This window comes from Rhinatrema bivittatum, chromosome 10, assembly GCF_901001135.1.
Source record: "Rhinatrema bivittatum chromosome 10, aRhiBiv1.1, whole genome shotgun sequence".
In the NCBI taxonomy this organism is placed as follows: domain Eukaryota; kingdom Metazoa; phylum Chordata; class Amphibia; order Gymnophiona; family Rhinatrematidae; genus Rhinatrema; species Rhinatrema bivittatum.
Genome location: NC_042624.1, coordinates 48,539,164 through 48,555,248, shown reverse-complemented (window position 1 = coordinate 48,555,248; position 16,085 = coordinate 48,539,164). Strand labels below are relative to the sequence as shown.

The window sequence follows — 16,085 nt, the reverse complement described above, 5'->3', positions numbered from 1 at the left end:
CTGTGTCGATTCCCTCCAGTGTTCTGGCACTTGAATGTACACAGGCATCCAATAAAAAGGCATGGAACAGTCAGTGCTTCCTCAATATTATGTGCCCATTCTCAGGCTCTCCTATTCCTCCTTGAAGATTCCCCTGCCAGAGCAAATTGGCAGGCAGGAAGGCAGACTTCGCCATTCAGGGCACCAGAGTTGATAATTAACTTGGGCCTGTTAAGACTACTGTGGATCCAAGGAAATTGAGGGGGGGGGAGAATGCTCACCCCCCCTTAGGAAAATTCCTTTATCCAATAGACCTCACAGTCCCGTGTAAGTCAAGAGGAGGGAGCAACAGATCTGGATCCTTCATTGTCTGGGCCTTCATCGATGCCCTGTAGACATCGATGAATCTCATGGAACTCCTGCCTGAATGAGATGCTTAATCTTGACCACACAGAGACCCTGTAAACTGCAGATTCCATGAGGCAACTGACAAATGCAAATAAATATACAAAGGTTGAGGAAAAGCATAAAATTCATAAGCTGCTGGGCAGCATTATTCATAAGTGTAAAACAAAACATTCAGATCACACACCATGGGGTCAACAGAATTAAAGTATTATAAAACACGAAAAACCTGAAATAAAAATTACCTATAAGTACACGAAGGAGAAAACAAAACCCACAGGGCTCTACGAGAAATAAATAGCTTCTGCTGCTCCAGAAACTTACACTGCAATAGCTGTAAGAGAGAGCCAAGAACCGAGACTTTAGCATTGCGAAAAAAATGAGATTGAGGGCCCTGCCTGGGAGGCAGGGAAGCGATCAAGGCTACTTGTGCTCAGCACAGCGAGCTCAAATTTTCTAGAATCAATGAAATCAAAGTTCTGTGTCAGGCTCCATTGGTTGATGAACCTATATTTGAAGACTGCCATCATGCTTATCCTTGGAGAATATCTTTACCGATCCAAGGAAATGGGCTGCTTGATAGGATTAAGGTTAGTACATGGCTGGAAATGCAGTTTTATAGCAACATAGAAAAGGACAGCAGAAAAGGACCAAATGGTCGATCCAGTCTGCCCAGCAAGCTTCTGGTAACTTCTGGTGCACCATACAAGTCACCCCCTTATTTAGTTTCCCAAACCATCAAAATCAAGGCCCTTGTTGGTTGCTGTCTGAGTCACTTTCCCTGTTATCTCTTACCATTGAAGCAGACAGCAATGTTGAGGCATATTAGTTAAGGGTAGTAACTGCCACACCAGCAAGTTACCCCCATGATTATTTGTTTTCCCAGACCATAAAATCCAATGTCCTTGTTGATGCTGCCTGAATCTAATTCCCCTTGTCCTCTTTTACCCCTGCCATAAAAGCAGAGAACAATAATGAAGTTGCATCAACATGAACAGTCTTCTTTACCTTACAATACCAGGGCAAAGAAAATCAATGGGAGACTTTAAAGAGGTGAAAACAGAAAATCACTGGATGACAGACCAATAGGAGGTAAGGCTATGTCCTCCTTCTGGCTCAGTATTATGAAATTTTGAGGCGTACTAGGGGGTGGGGAGTGGAGGGGAAGAAAAAAGGGGTGGAGGTTTTTGTGTTCTTCAATCAGGTGGGTGAGAGGGTCATTTATTTTGGTTCAAATGTGCAAGAGAGAGGATGGAGGGATCATTTGTATAACGCTCCGGCGTAAGTTCCTGTTCATTGTACACCGACGTGATATCTTTGATGAGCGGCGGTATATAAAAAATTATAAATAAAAAAAAAAATAAAAATAAAAAAAAATTTGTATTTATCAGGCAGGCAGGAATGGAGATCATGGGTAGTAAGGTCGTTTGTTTTGTACTGAATATGCAGGAAGGGAGATCAAATGGTGGTGGGTCATTTGTTTTGTATCAGATGGGGTGAAGAGTGATTTGGGTGTAGCAAAGCCATTTGTTTTGGATCAGACAGGTAGAAGAGGGATATGTATTTGAAGATCATTTGTTTTGTATTGGATAGGTGGAGTGGGAATCAGGGGTGGTGGGGAGAGAGATCAGGAGTTATTTTCTTTTATATCAGTACCATGGGAGGGGATAGGTAATGGCAGGTTCATTAGTTTGTATTGGGAATGCAAAAGAAGGGATCAACAATGGGGGGAGTCATTTGTTTTATATCAGATGGGATGGAGGAGAATGGGAGTACAGAGATCATTTGACGGCTAATACTCCTTCTCCTCTCATTAACAATATCAGAATATTTTTATCTTCCTCAGGCCAAAAGTGACTATTTGTGTATTAATGTTCAGAAGTTATTACTGTTTTATTGTAACTTATTTTTATTGTGCATACATTTTTTGTTCATTGCCCCAAACTACTGGAGGATATAGAAACATAGAAACATAGAAGTGATGGCAGAAGAAGACCAAACGGCCCATCCAGTGCCCAGCAAGCTTTCATACTTATTTGTTTTCATACTTATCTGTTACTCTGACCGCTGAGGTCAGGACTCTTAGTGGTAACTTTTTGGTTCCAATTCCCTTCCACCCCCACCATCGATGCAGACAGCAGTGCTGGAGCTGCATCTAAGTGATGTATCTAGCTAATTGGTTTGGGGTAGTAACTGCCGTAATAAGCAAGCTACTCCCATGTTGGTTTACCCTGCCTGTGCAATTCAGTGTTTGTTGGTTGTCTGAATATAAATCCTCTTTACTTCATTCCCCCCTGTCGTTGAAGCAGTGAGCTGTGCTGGATATGTATTCCAAGTGAAGTATCAGGCTTAACTGATTCGGGGTAGTAACCGCTGTAACAAGCAAGCTACACCCATGCTTATTTGTTTACCCAGACTATTTAATTCATTCCTTGTTGGTTAATGCTGAATATAAATCATCTTTTCTTCATGCTCCCTGCCATTGAAGCAGAGAGCTATGCTGGATGTGCATTGAAAGTGAAGTATCAGGCTTATTTGGTTTGGGGTAGTAACCGCTAGGGGTGTGCATTCGTTTTGAACTTAAATGTAAAACGCAACTTTTTTTTTTTTTAACTTAAAAAAGTGATGAGGCAAATTTCCAACTTATTCAACATAGCTATGTTGAATACGTTGGAAATCGCGATTGTTGATCCTAAATAAAAATTTAAACCCCTCACCCTCCTTAATCCCCCCCCCCCCAAGACTTACCACAACTCCCTGGTGATCCAGCGGGGAGTCAGGACGCCATTTCTGAACTCCTTTGCGAGGAGCACGTGACGTCGGCGCCACGTCGGAGTGACGCGGCGTCACGTGATTCCCCGCGGGTTCGCTCCGGGACCCTCGTTGGGCCCAAAAGGAACTTTTGGCCAGCTTGGGGGGGACCTCCTGACCTCCTGACCCCCCCAAGCTGGCCAAAAGTTCCTTTTGGGCCCAACGAGGGTCCCGGAGCGAACCCGCGGGGAATCACGTGACGCCGCGTCACTCCGACGTGGCGCCGACGTCACGTGCTCCTCGCAAAGGAGTTCAGAAATGGCGTCCTGACTCCCCGCTGGATCACCAGGGAGTTGTGGTAAGTCTTGGGGGGGGGGGATTAAGGAGGGTGAGGGGTTTAAATTTTTATTTGCACGTATGGACATAGACTCAACTTATGGAATTCTCCATATGTCCATATTGACCGCAAATGGGACCCCCTTTCGACTTATGGACTTATGAACATAAACTTTTGCTCTGCACATCCCTAGTAACCGCCATAACAAGCAAGCTACTCCCCTGCTTTTTTGTGGATGCAAATCCTTTTTTCCACATTTCCTCTTGCCTTTGAAGCATAGAGCAATGTTGGAGTTGCATTAACCATGTGTATGTTTATTGAATAAGGATATTAATCTCCGGGGGCGCTCTCGAGCAGCGACCAAGATGGCCGCTTAACCATCGCGCTCCACCAGACTTCGCTAGCATTCTTGGAATAATCCCCTTTTACCTTCTTTATTTTTTGGTATTGCGGACGAATGCGAATAAGCCGACATGTCTGTACCCAAATCGGGGAAAATTGAAGCAGCGTTCGCGGCGGTTTCGGGCTCAAAACGTGCCAAACCGGATCCCCCAACACCGGAGAAACTCGCCGCGCAAAAAAGTATGGCGTCTGCTGAACTTGTTCTCGTCGAGCTTAAGCAATTAAAAGAAATGCTCCAGCTTAATACGGATGCAACCACAGCCATAAGATCTGATTTGCAAGCTGTCTCTCAGCAAATGGCACACTTTCAGATCCGGCTGGATGACGTGGAAGCTCAGACTTCTTCTTTGCTGCTTACGACCTCGACTATCCCTAAACTTCGACAAGATATGGAGCAAATGCAAGCAGAAATAGAAGACCTATCTAATCGAAATAGAAGAAACAACTTGCGGATACTGGGGGTGCCGGAAGGCACTGAAGGCAACGACGCTATAGCCTTTTTACAGCAACTTATCCCGGCGTGTCTTAAACTAAAATTCGACAAGCCCTTTGAAATTGAAAGGGCGCATAGGATCCCAACTAGGCCGCTACGAGATGCCACTCGTCCAAGGCCTCTCATATTTAAAGTGCTGCGACACCCGCATACTCTGCTCATCCTCACAGCGGCGAAAAATCAAGTGCCTATTAATTATAAAGGTAACACAATTCTTTTTGTCCCAGATTTCGCTAAAGCCACTGCAGCTAAACGGAAAGGTTTTCTTGCGCTTAGGCCCCGTCTCAGAAATATGGGTGCACAATATGGCCTACTATATCCGGCCCAAATGAAAATCACCTACCGCAACCACACACAAATTTTTCACAGTCCAGCTGCGCTAGAAGACTTTCTACGCACCCAGGACCAACCCTCAGAAATGGTAACTTGAAAATGTTATAGTTACAAATTGGTATCCGTTTTTCTACATGCGCTGCTGAACGCAGCATTTGTATACCGGCTCTTTTTGGTTGTATATATTACCCTCCGCAAAAGTCGGAGTTCAGCTACTTTTCTTTGAGAACCCTTTATATGCTAACTTCACTCTCATTTTCAGAGAGTAGCCGGAGGTAGTTATTTCTTTTAATTTTTTTGATTCTGTGTTTTGGGAAATGGTCGACTTTTATATATCCTTTTTCTATTTTATTTTTCCTGAAACATCTCCCACCTAACAAGGGGGTTTAAACCAGATTATTTGTCGTCATAAGTCTGGAGGAAACTGATTGGTTATTGGGACCTCTGGCACTACGAGAGGCTCATATGCAACTAATAGCCTGTATGGCTTTGTTATCAGTCTTTTTTGGGCTGGTCATTTTTGTTTATTTTTCTTTTTCTGGACGACTTTTCTGGACTTTTTCTAATGTTCTTTCTCTCTTCACCTTGCGATTATCGCCAGTATCACCAGACTATTTGACCTGGCTCCCCTGCTACCTAACGCGAAGATTCCAACTTATCTCATGGCGACTAACATTAATGAGATTACTGTCATCTCTCTGAACGTCAACGGCTTTACACACCAGATCAAAAGGAAAAAAATCCTGACCTATTTACAATCACTCCATGCTGACATCGCGCTCCTCCAAGAGACTCACCTTACTTCTTTGGAGTCAAGCAAACTCAAACAGCAATGGGTGGGCCAAGTCCTCTATAGTCCCGCTATTCATAAGAAAAGGGGCACTGCTATCCTTCTACATAAGAGATTGGACGCACAAATCCTACACAGCTCTGCAGACTGTGAGGGCCGATGGACTATGCTTCAGATACAGATAGCACAGCATAAATATACTGTGTTAAACCTATATGCGCCTAATGCAGATACCCCGGATTTTTTTCATCAGCTGTTCACTCAACTGCTTAATATGCCTCTAGCACCTATTATAATAGGAGGGGACTTTAATCAGGTTTTAGATCCCTTTCTAGACCGGACTACAAAATTGAAGCCGACGATTTCTAGATCCAGCAAACTTTTATTATCATTACTACACTCACATGGCTTATCAGACCCGTGGCGTTTACTGCATCCCACGACTAAAGACTATACCTTTTTTTCTGCTCCTCACAACGTTTATTCAAGGATAGATTTTTTCCTAATCTCGAAACAGCTTGTCCCTGCATTAAAAGCAGCCTCCATTCATCCCATTCTGATCTCTGACCATGCTGCGATTCAACTTACATTTAAACTTCTTTCTCCAGTCCCTACAGAGCATCGCTGGCGTTTCAATTCTTCACTCTTGTCTGACACTTCCTTTATTTCTAAAATTCAAGGCCATATCGAAGAATATTTTCGATTCAATTCTACCCCAGATGTGTCTCCAGCTACCTTATGGCAAGCTTTCAAGGCTACGATTAGAGGCTCCATAATCAGTCATTCTATCAGTCTCAGAAAATCCTATCAAGCTACTTTATCTGCACTTCAGCAAGAAGTGGAACGACTTGAACACAAACATATTGAGGATCCCACTCTGACCACCCTTACGGCTTTGTTAAGAGCACGATATAGCTACAATCAACATTTAAGTTCTCAAGTTCAACTCCACCTGAGTCGCACAAAAGCGACCTACTATGCTGAAAATAACAAGTGCGGACATCTCCTAGCCTCATATCTTAAGAAATGCCAGGAGAGGAAACGCATAGACATGGTGCTGTCTGCCTCCAAGGCGCCTCCGACATCCGATGCAGACATCCTACACGAATTTCGATCTTTTTATGATACTCTCTACCAATCGGAAGCCGACTCCTCAGCGGAATCTATTCAGAAGTTCCTGGCGAACATTTCCCATCCAGCTCTTACATCATCTCAACTCTCCTCATTGGAAATGCCTTTCACTATTGAGGAAGTTTCTGCAGCTATTACATCGCTCTCCAGCGGTAAGGCCCCGGGGCCGGATGGACTTTCTTCTGACTTTTACCATGCGTTTAAATCAATGATTGCTCCTCATTTACATCACTATTCTTCTTCGATTCTCTCTTCTCCAGATGGTCTTACTAGCTTTACTGAGGCATGTATCATAGTTCTTCCAAAGCCGGGAAGGGACCCCTCGGTTATCTCTAACTATCGACCAATATCGCTATTGAATGCAGATTACAAAATTTTTGCTAAAATCCTAGCGATTCGTTTATCCAAAGTCCTGCCCTCTATTGTACATCCGGATCAATCTGGATTTGTAAAAGGTCGGTTGATAGCTAACAATTCTCGCATGTTTTTTCATATATTAGAACAAGCACCCACATTGACAACCCCGGCAGTGGCCGTATCATTAGATGCAGAAAAGGCATTCGATCGTGTCGAATGGCCTTTTCTTTGGGCTACTCTCCAGTGGTTTGGCTTTGGCCCGACTTTTCTCTCCTGGGTTCAAACTTTATATACCTCTCCCACGGCTTTTCTTTTTATCAACACCCACTCATCTGCGCCTTTTCTTTTACACAGAGGTACCCGCCAAGGTTGCCCTCTGTCTCCCCTTCTTTTTAACCTGGCTTTGGAACCACTATTACTATCCATTAGACAAGCAACAAATGTACAAGGATTTTAGTTAGGAGGTGAAATGTTTAAACTATCAGCTTATGCAGACGATGTTCTCCTGTTTCTTACTAATCCTGAAATGTCCCTCCCCTCCCTATTTGCTCTTATTTCCAGCTATTCTCTCATTTCTGGCTACAAGATTAATTGGCATAAGACTGAGCTGCTCCCTTTAAATTCCCAAGGTGCCCTATTAAAATTGGCTCAACTTCCTATACAAACTGTTAAGAGTGGGCTTAAATATTTAGGTATCCGTTTTCAAATGGATTCTAATTTAACTGTTACTCATTGCGAGGAAACCACCATTCAAACACTTCGTGACGCATTGATAGCATGGTCCCCTTTGCATTTGACTTGGTGGGGGAGACTAGACTCTATTAAAATGGTTCTTGCCCCACGGATTATGTATATTCTATCTATGGTTCCCATATTTTTCTCTAGTAACTTCTATAAACAGATTGACCGCCTGCTTACCAGATTTCTTTGGAAAGATAAACCCCCCAGAATAGCATTATCTAAATTGAAGCTAGCTAATACACATGGAGGTGTAAATTTCCCTGATTTTTACACTTATCACCAAGCCTACATGTTACAACAAGGTTCTCACTATTTTAATACTGATAGTCCTTCATCTGTTCCCCCTAGATGGCTTTCTATAGAACGGGTGTTAATATCTCCTGCTCCCATGAAATATTTTCCAGGAGTTCCATTGTCGTATTCTGTTAAACTTAATCCTATAATAAGGTCCTTACATAGAGCGATGATTGAATTTGATAAGATGCGATCCCCTACTTTGCCTCCTTGGACTGACTCAATTTATGCTCCGCTTTGGCATAACCCCAAAATAAAAATAGATAATCATACCATCAGCTGGCCAGCATGGCAAAGGTGTGGGTTATGGTTTTTGACATCCATCTTTCAGAATAATAAATTACTCCCCTTTGACCAGTTGCGCATTAGATTTGGTTTACCCACATCTCAATATTATGCTTGGCTGCAATTACAGCACGTTTTTCAAGATATTTCTACCTCGGCTCTCTCATCGCAAGCTGAACCTGCTTTACTGTCCTTTTTTTCATTGTATGGGGACCGGGGCCATCTTGCATCCAGGCTGTACAGACACATCAAGAGCTGTTTAGTGCAGACATCCTCTACTGGGGTACAATCATATTGGATGACTACTCTTCACACACAATTACTCCCCAGTCAATGGCAATACCTTTGGCAGAAATCGATATGAATCTCGCTCTCCTCGAGCTTAACTCAGACGGCTTATTTTATTATGCATAGAGCAGTGTGGACTCCGTGGAAATTACACAGGGCTGGATTAGCACAATCTCACGCTTGTTGGTCATGTCAAGAAGGCAATGGTTCACTTACTCATATGTTGTATTCTTGCCCCATAGTGCACAAATTCTGGAGACAAATCTGGTCTATCATTTCAGACATTTTATCGCTTACATGTCCCTTGACCTTTTCCTTGGTCATTTTGCGAAGTAATGATCCTTCCATCCATCTAACTAATGCTCACAGCAAATTGTTAGATTTTCTGTTATTGGTTGCCTTGCATAATGTCATGACCAACTGGAAGAATAGCAACTCCCTTTCCGAACATATGTGGTGGAACTCCATATGCCTCTATATTAAATATGAGAAGGCTATGGCTCTCAAATTTCATAGGCTTGCATCCTGGTGTCAGGTGTGGAAGCCGGTTGATGACTACCTTTCCATGTTAAATATGGTAGCTGGGTAGCCTTAGTACATCCATTATCATTTTCAAGTCGCATATAGTCATAATGTCCATGGTAGTTGGTTCTTCCTCCTACCTTCAGCTACGGTGATTTGTTTCTTTCTCTTTTTCCACTCTTTTCTTCTCTTTTTCTACTTTTTATGTTTTGTTTTATCATTTTTATACAATATACTATGAGGGACACACTTGAGCTTTGTTCATTGAATTGACTATTGTGCATATTTGTTATATCTTTTTATATTATGTAAGATGTCCAATTGGTATGTGTGTTGCCTCTTAATAAAAACATACTTAAACTAAAAAAAGGATATTAATCTCCAGGTAGTAGCCGTCATTCCCGCAAGCAAGTCGCCCCCGTGCCTCTTCTCTTCATTCACATCCTCTAGACTTTATGGATCCACAGTGTTTATCCCATGCCCCTTTGAAATCCTTCACAGTTTTGGTCTTCACCACCTCCTCCAGAAGGGCGTTCCAGGCATCCACCACCCTCTCCGTGAAGAAATACTTCCTGACATTGGTTCTGAGTCTTCCTCCCTGGAGTTTCAAATCGTGACCCCTGGTTCTGCTGATTTTTTTGCAACGGAAAAGGTTTGTCGTTGTCTTTGGATCATTAAAACCTTTCAAGTATCTGAAAGTTTGAATCATATCACCCCTGCTCCTCCTTTCCTCCAGGGTGTACATATTTAGATTCTTCAATCTCTCCTCATAAGTCATTTGATGAAAACCCTCCACCTTTTTGGTCACCCTTCTCCAGACCGCCTCTATCCTGTCTCTGTCCCTTCAGAGATACGGTCTCCAGAACTGAACACAGTACTCAAGGTGAGGCCTCACCAAGGACTTATATATGGGGATTATCACTTCCCTTTTCTTACTCGATATTCCTCTCTCTATGCAGCCCAGCATTCTTCCGGCTTTAGCTATCGCCTTGTCACATTGTGTTGCCGACTTCAGATCATTGGACACTATCACCCCAAGGTTTCTCTCCTGCCCCGTACATATCAGCCCTTCTCCTCCCATCGAATACAGTTCTTTTGGATTTCCACACCCCATATGCATGACTCTGCACTTCTTGGCATTGAATCTCAGCTGCCATATCTTCGACCACTCTTCCAGCTTCCTTAAATCCCGTCTCATTCTTTCTACTCCTTCCGGCATGTCCACTCTGTTGCAGATCTTAGTGTCTTCCGCAAAAAGACAAACCTTACCTTCTATCCCGTCCACAATGTCACTCACAAAGATATTGAACAGGACCAGTCCCAACACCGATCCCTGCGGCACTCCGCTTAACACCGCTCTCTCTTCAGAGTAAGTTCCATTTACCATCATACATTGTTTTCTGTCCATCAACCAGTTTGCAATCCAGGCCACCACCTCGGCACTCACTCCTAAGCTTCTCATTTTATTTACCAGTCTCCTGTGCGGGACCGTATCAAAAGCCTTGCTGAAGTCCAAGTAGATGACATCGAGCGCTCTTCCTTGATCCAATTCCTTGGTTACCCAGTCAAAAAAGTCAATCAGATTTGTCTGACAGGATCTTCCCCTGGTGAATCCATGCTGCCTCTGGTCCAGCAATTCTTGCAACTGTAGATAGTTCACTATTCTTTCTTTCAACAGTGATTCCATTACTTTTCCCACCACCGAGGTCACCAGCCTCTTCTCTGTTCCCACTTGTGAAGCAGGACCACCACCGCTCTTCTCCAATCACTCGCACCACTCCCATTTCTAAGGATCTATTGAACAGGTCACACAGCGGACCCGCCAGCACATCTCTGAGCTCCCTCAGTAACCTGGGATGAACCTCATGAGGCCTCATGGCTTTGTTCACTTTCAGTTTCCCCAGCTCTTCCCATACATTCTCTACTGTAAATGGAGTTACATCTACTCCATTCCCCTCCAGTTTCTTGTTAACTAGCAATGGTCCTTCTCCAGGGTCCTCTTTAGTGAACACAGAACTGAAGTATTTGTTTAATATTTCTGCCATTTCTTCATCTCTCTCCACACATTGATCCTTTTCATCTTTCAATTTCACTATACCACTTTGGACTTTTCTCCTTTCACTGATGTATCTGAAAAATGTTTTGTCACCTCTCTTTACCTCTTTGGCAATCCTTTCTTCTGCTTGACTTTTTGCCGTCTTGATTACTTTCTTTGTCTCCCTCAGTTCTACCAGATATTCTTCCTTGTGTTCCTCCCTTTGGGATATTTTATATTTCTTGAACGCTGTTCTTTTAGCCTTTATTTTGTCAGCTACCTCCTTTGAGAACCAGATAGGTTTCATTTTTCTTTTGCTTTTCTTTACTTTTCTAACATATAGATTAGTTGCCTTGGTAATTGCTCCTTTTAGTTTGGATATAGGTTATAAATTTTGTAAATAAATTAAACAAATAAATAACTTGATATATTTGTTTTGGATTAAGCAGGTGGGAGAGGGATAAAGATGGGAGAGGAATAAGAAATTAGAAACAAAGAAACATGTTGGCAGAAAAAAACCATATGGTCCATCTAGTCTGCCCATCCACCCAATTAATTAGCTTTATAACTCTCATTTCTCCATTAGAAATTCCTTATCCCATGCTTTCTTAAATTCAAATGCTGTGGTTTTCTCAACCATGAACACATGGAAGAGGATTCAGGAGTGATGGGTACATTTTTCTTTTATACAAATGGAAAGGGGTTATTTGTTTTGTATTGGCCAGATGGGAGAAGGGATTGAGGTGTGGTGGTCATTTATTTTGTATTAGGTAAATGGAAGTGTCATGTTTTAGACTGCTCAGATGGAAAAAGGATCAGTAGTAGGGGTCAGTTGTTTGTATCGAGCAAGGGAGGGTGATTGGTGGTTGGAAGAATAATTTGTTTTGGATCAATGGGCTGGGAGGGGGAAAGGAAGTAGAGAGGTAATTTGTTTTGTGTTGGACAAATAGGAGAGGGATTGAGGTGCAGGAGTTCATTTCCCTTTATCAGATGGGTGGGGGATCAGGGGGTCATTTACATTGTATCAGGCAGATGGAATAGGAAGCAGTGGATTATTTGTTTTGTATCAGGCAGATAAGAGGGAGGATTGGGAAATAATTTGTTTAGGATTGGGTGGGCAACAGGAGGATCAGGTGGGGTTTATTTACATTATATTGGGTGAGTGGGGGGAATCAGGTTGGGATCATTTGTTTTGGACTGGATGGATAGGAGGAGGTTTAGGTTGGTGGGTTCATTTCTTCTGAACTGGATGGGAAGGAGGGGGATCAGGTGGGGTTAGTTGCTTTATATCAGATAGGTTGGAGGAATAGGAGGATCATTTGTTTAGGATTGGTTTAGTGGAAAAAGAAGTGGGAGGTGTCATTTATTTTGTTTTTCATTTCATTTATTAAAACTTAAAATACTGCCTATAAAATAAATAGTTTACAGTAATAAAACATCTATAATAAATGAGTAAACAAACATCCATAATAAAATAAAAACAATAAACAAGCAATATAATAGTAACAATAAAACAAGATGAAACATAAATAAAGACAACATTAACACAACTGGCTAGTGGGGGTCTCAGGGTGGGGGAATAGGATTGAATAGGAGGGCAGGGGATTTAGTGGGGTCATTTGTTTTTAACTGGGTGGGGTCATTTGATTTTTTTTTTTTTATCAGGCATGTGGGTTGAAGGTCAGTTGTATCGCGCAATCAAGAAGGGGGATAAGAGTAGGAGTAATTTTATCTGGATTGGGTGGGCAGGAGGAGAATCATGGGATGGGTCTTTGTTTTGTATCAGACAGATATGGGACAGGAGGGCAATTTATTTGGTATCAGGACAAGGCTCATTTGTTTTGCATTGGGCAGGTAGAAGAACTGCTCAGAAGTTACTGCTCAGAAGTCTGGAGCTTGTCCTAATTGTGGGTTTGTTACAGACACCAAAAGGCAAAGCTCCTTTTAAAACAGAACTCTGTTTCACTAACTAAAATGTATAGATATGTTTGTGTTCACAATAAAATAGTGTTTGGGTAATTTCCAGGTTCTTGTGGCCTGGTTTGGCCTCTGTTGGAAACAGGATGCTGGGCTTGATGGACCCTTGGTCTGACCCAGCATGGCAATTTCTTATGTTCTATGTTCTTATCATAGTAAACAAAACCAAAACTAATTCCAATTTGCAAATGCAGTAATCTCCTAAAGAATGTTTTTATTTTAATGGTCTATCTTTGTTCTATGCCTTATGCTCTAAATACTAAGAAACACATGATTATGAAGCTACTTACTTGCACACCACCAAATCCATTAGGTGCCAAATAGCGTTCACATTCACTTGCAATGTCCGTCCAGCGCCATTCAAATAAGTGGACAATGGACGTTCTGCCGGCCTTCGTGTTCGGATTGTACTGAGCCCAACAAAGACCAGCAGTGATGAGGAGGAGGAGAATCTTCATCTTGCTGTTTGGGAAGGAAACATTACCAAGCACTGGCTTTTTATATTACTGCAAGAAGATAAGCCACAAGATATTTATTACAAATTGGCAGATCACTTGGCATTCCTTTATGTAAAATGCAACAGGTGAAGGCATTGAAGAAACTCTCATAATTATAAAAGCTCTAATGGTATCTTGACCCATGGATCCATTCTGTTTCCATTTGAAATTATATTTCTTGTTTGTTTTCATTATTACTGAGTGAAGCCAAGATCAAGAGTATGAGAAATCTGCACAACTACAAAATGTACAGCCCTAAAGCAGAACCAGGTTACACATATACTTTTACACACATATAAAACTGGGTTTTGGGCATGCAAATGGCTTTGAAAATGTTCCCCATATAGGTCAATTTTTATCAAAACGCTTTCACGTTGTGAATAAACTTTAAACTATATAGAAACAATACAAAATGTACCAAGCACATGAAACACTGTAAAACCATCTTTTTTATAATTCCTTGGGAAAGTTCTCATCTTTTAAATATATTAGTTAAAATAAGATGAAACTGTGTTCAGCATCAGCAGAATTTGGCACAATACACTGAGAATAATTAAAATGAATAAATGAAAATTATTATGTTTGAAACTAAATTTTAAGTAGAACGAATAACTAAACAAAACAGCACATCAGCAGAAAAAATCAGATTGCACAGAAATGCACACAACATTGCAGAGGTACATTATAAAGGGCAGTAAAGCACGTCTACTTTGAATTAATTTAAAATATTATCCATAAAAAGGTCTTCCCTGTGATTCAGGCCATGGTGTTTTGCTTTGTGCCATGGGGCAGGAGATCCTCACACAGAGCTCAATGCAGGGGTGGTCTGACAGTGACGTGGGCTTTCGTGCAGTAAGGGTCATTGGCCCCTAACCACCTATCCCAAGGCAAGGGGAAAGGTGAATGGTCAGTCCACCCCTGGCCTAATGTAAACAAATGTGAGTAGAAAATGTGAACTGAATCTTAGTTAATATTTTCTTTACTCAGTAAAAATTGAGTTAATTCCTGATACAGTAAGCTAAGGCATGGGGTAAAAAAAAAAAAAAAAAGCAAGCACATGTGGGCATAAAATATATTTAAATATATTTTCTGTGCACAGTGTGTTCTGCACATAAAACAAGATTTATACAATTCATTGGCATAAAAATTGTGTACAATGCATATTCTTTGTGCAAAAAACATATTTTATGTGCCGAAAACTTAATTTGTGAATAAATCCCAAGTACAGAAACTCTGCCCTATAACTCTGGGGACATCCCCGTAGACTAACATTAGCCCGAGTAACTTGACTCCAACTCAGACCAGGAGTTAAATTGCCAGCATTACGAAACAGAGTTAAGCCTACGTGCCTCTCTGCATCGGGAAGCGATAGCTAACCCCTTCATTGTCACAGCATTTATAGGAAGTACTAGTGCTAATCTGTGTGCATGGCTTTACACTGGTTTGTGGGCAAGTTTGCTGCATGCAAAATCCCTTCATGCATGAAAACTAAAGTCTTCCCACAAAAGACTGATTCAGGAAGCTGTGCATTAAAACTGTGCACTGCAATTCAGCACACATTTTCTTAATGCACAGGCTAATTTTTTTTTTTTTTTAACTCCCGATGCAGCAAGCTAATATTATGTTAATGCATCGGGAGTTAAAAACCGCGCGGATACAACACATCTGTTAAAATGGGCGTTCAAGCATAGCCCGAATGCATTTTAACTCGGGGAGGAGGGGGCATGCTGAGGAACAGCAGGTATCCGGCACAGCTTAACAGTTTGTACAGAGAGGGGATGCACAGCCAGGGCTTACTCAACTGCAGATGGAATCTCCCGGGTCGGCTCAGCACTAATCGTCCACAGCTCGCTCCCTCGCACTGCCAGAGGAAATGAGAGCAGCAGAGGCAGAAGATGCCCAGCTTCCTCTCCCCCTCCCAAATTTAAAGCAACACTCACTGCTGAACTGAATTGAGGCATTGTTGCTATTTTCTTCAACATTTTAGGTATATGGTGATTTTTTTTTGGTGCAGACAGCTTGTTTTTCCGCAATGCTGGAAACTTTACTCCACCTCTGACTAGAAGTTAAGGGGTCGATTTTAAAACAAGCACGTGTGCATCCATGTGCATACGGTGCGCAGATGGACGCGGCTATTTTATAATGGCTGCTGTCTCAGTCGGCCTCCGCCCAGACCCCTGGGCACTTCTGCGCATATTGGGAGAAACGTGCATGACCGGGCCATTTTAAAAATGTGCTTGGCACGTGCAAGGCCTGGCCATGCACGTATCCCCCCAGATTTTACATACACGGGGCTTCGAAAATTCAGGCAAAAGTTTCCAGCTTCAAGAAAATGCAGGTTAAGCCAACGCATGTCCTTGCATCTGGGAGTACTGCTTAGCTTAAGGCTCTCATTTTCATGTGATTTTCATGCAATGGCACTAAGTAATACTAGCATTTTTTAATGTACATTTTGTGAATGTAAAACG

General features: G+C 42.1%; 1 protein-coding gene across 2 annotated transcripts in view; it reads right to left on the bottom strand.

The window, feature by feature from the left end:
- Positions 1–15,494, bottom strand: part of LOC115100201 (pancreatic alpha-amylase-like) — a 57,571-nt gene extending 42,077 nt beyond the window's left edge. The window contains exons 1-2 of one of the 2 annotated variants that reach the window (XM_029618518.1): positions 15,415–15,494; positions 13,411–13,626 (exon numbers count right to left, since the gene is read on the bottom strand). In XM_029618518.1, the coding sequence (XP_029474378.1) occupies positions 13,411–13,578 (168 nt within the window). In that variant the 5' untranslated portion in view covers positions 13,579–13,626; positions 15,415–15,494. The remainder of the gene's footprint in view (positions 1–13,410; positions 13,627–15,414) is intronic. The other variant, XM_029618519.1, reaches the window with a different exon arrangement.
- Positions 15,495–16,085: the final 591 nt, after the last annotated feature.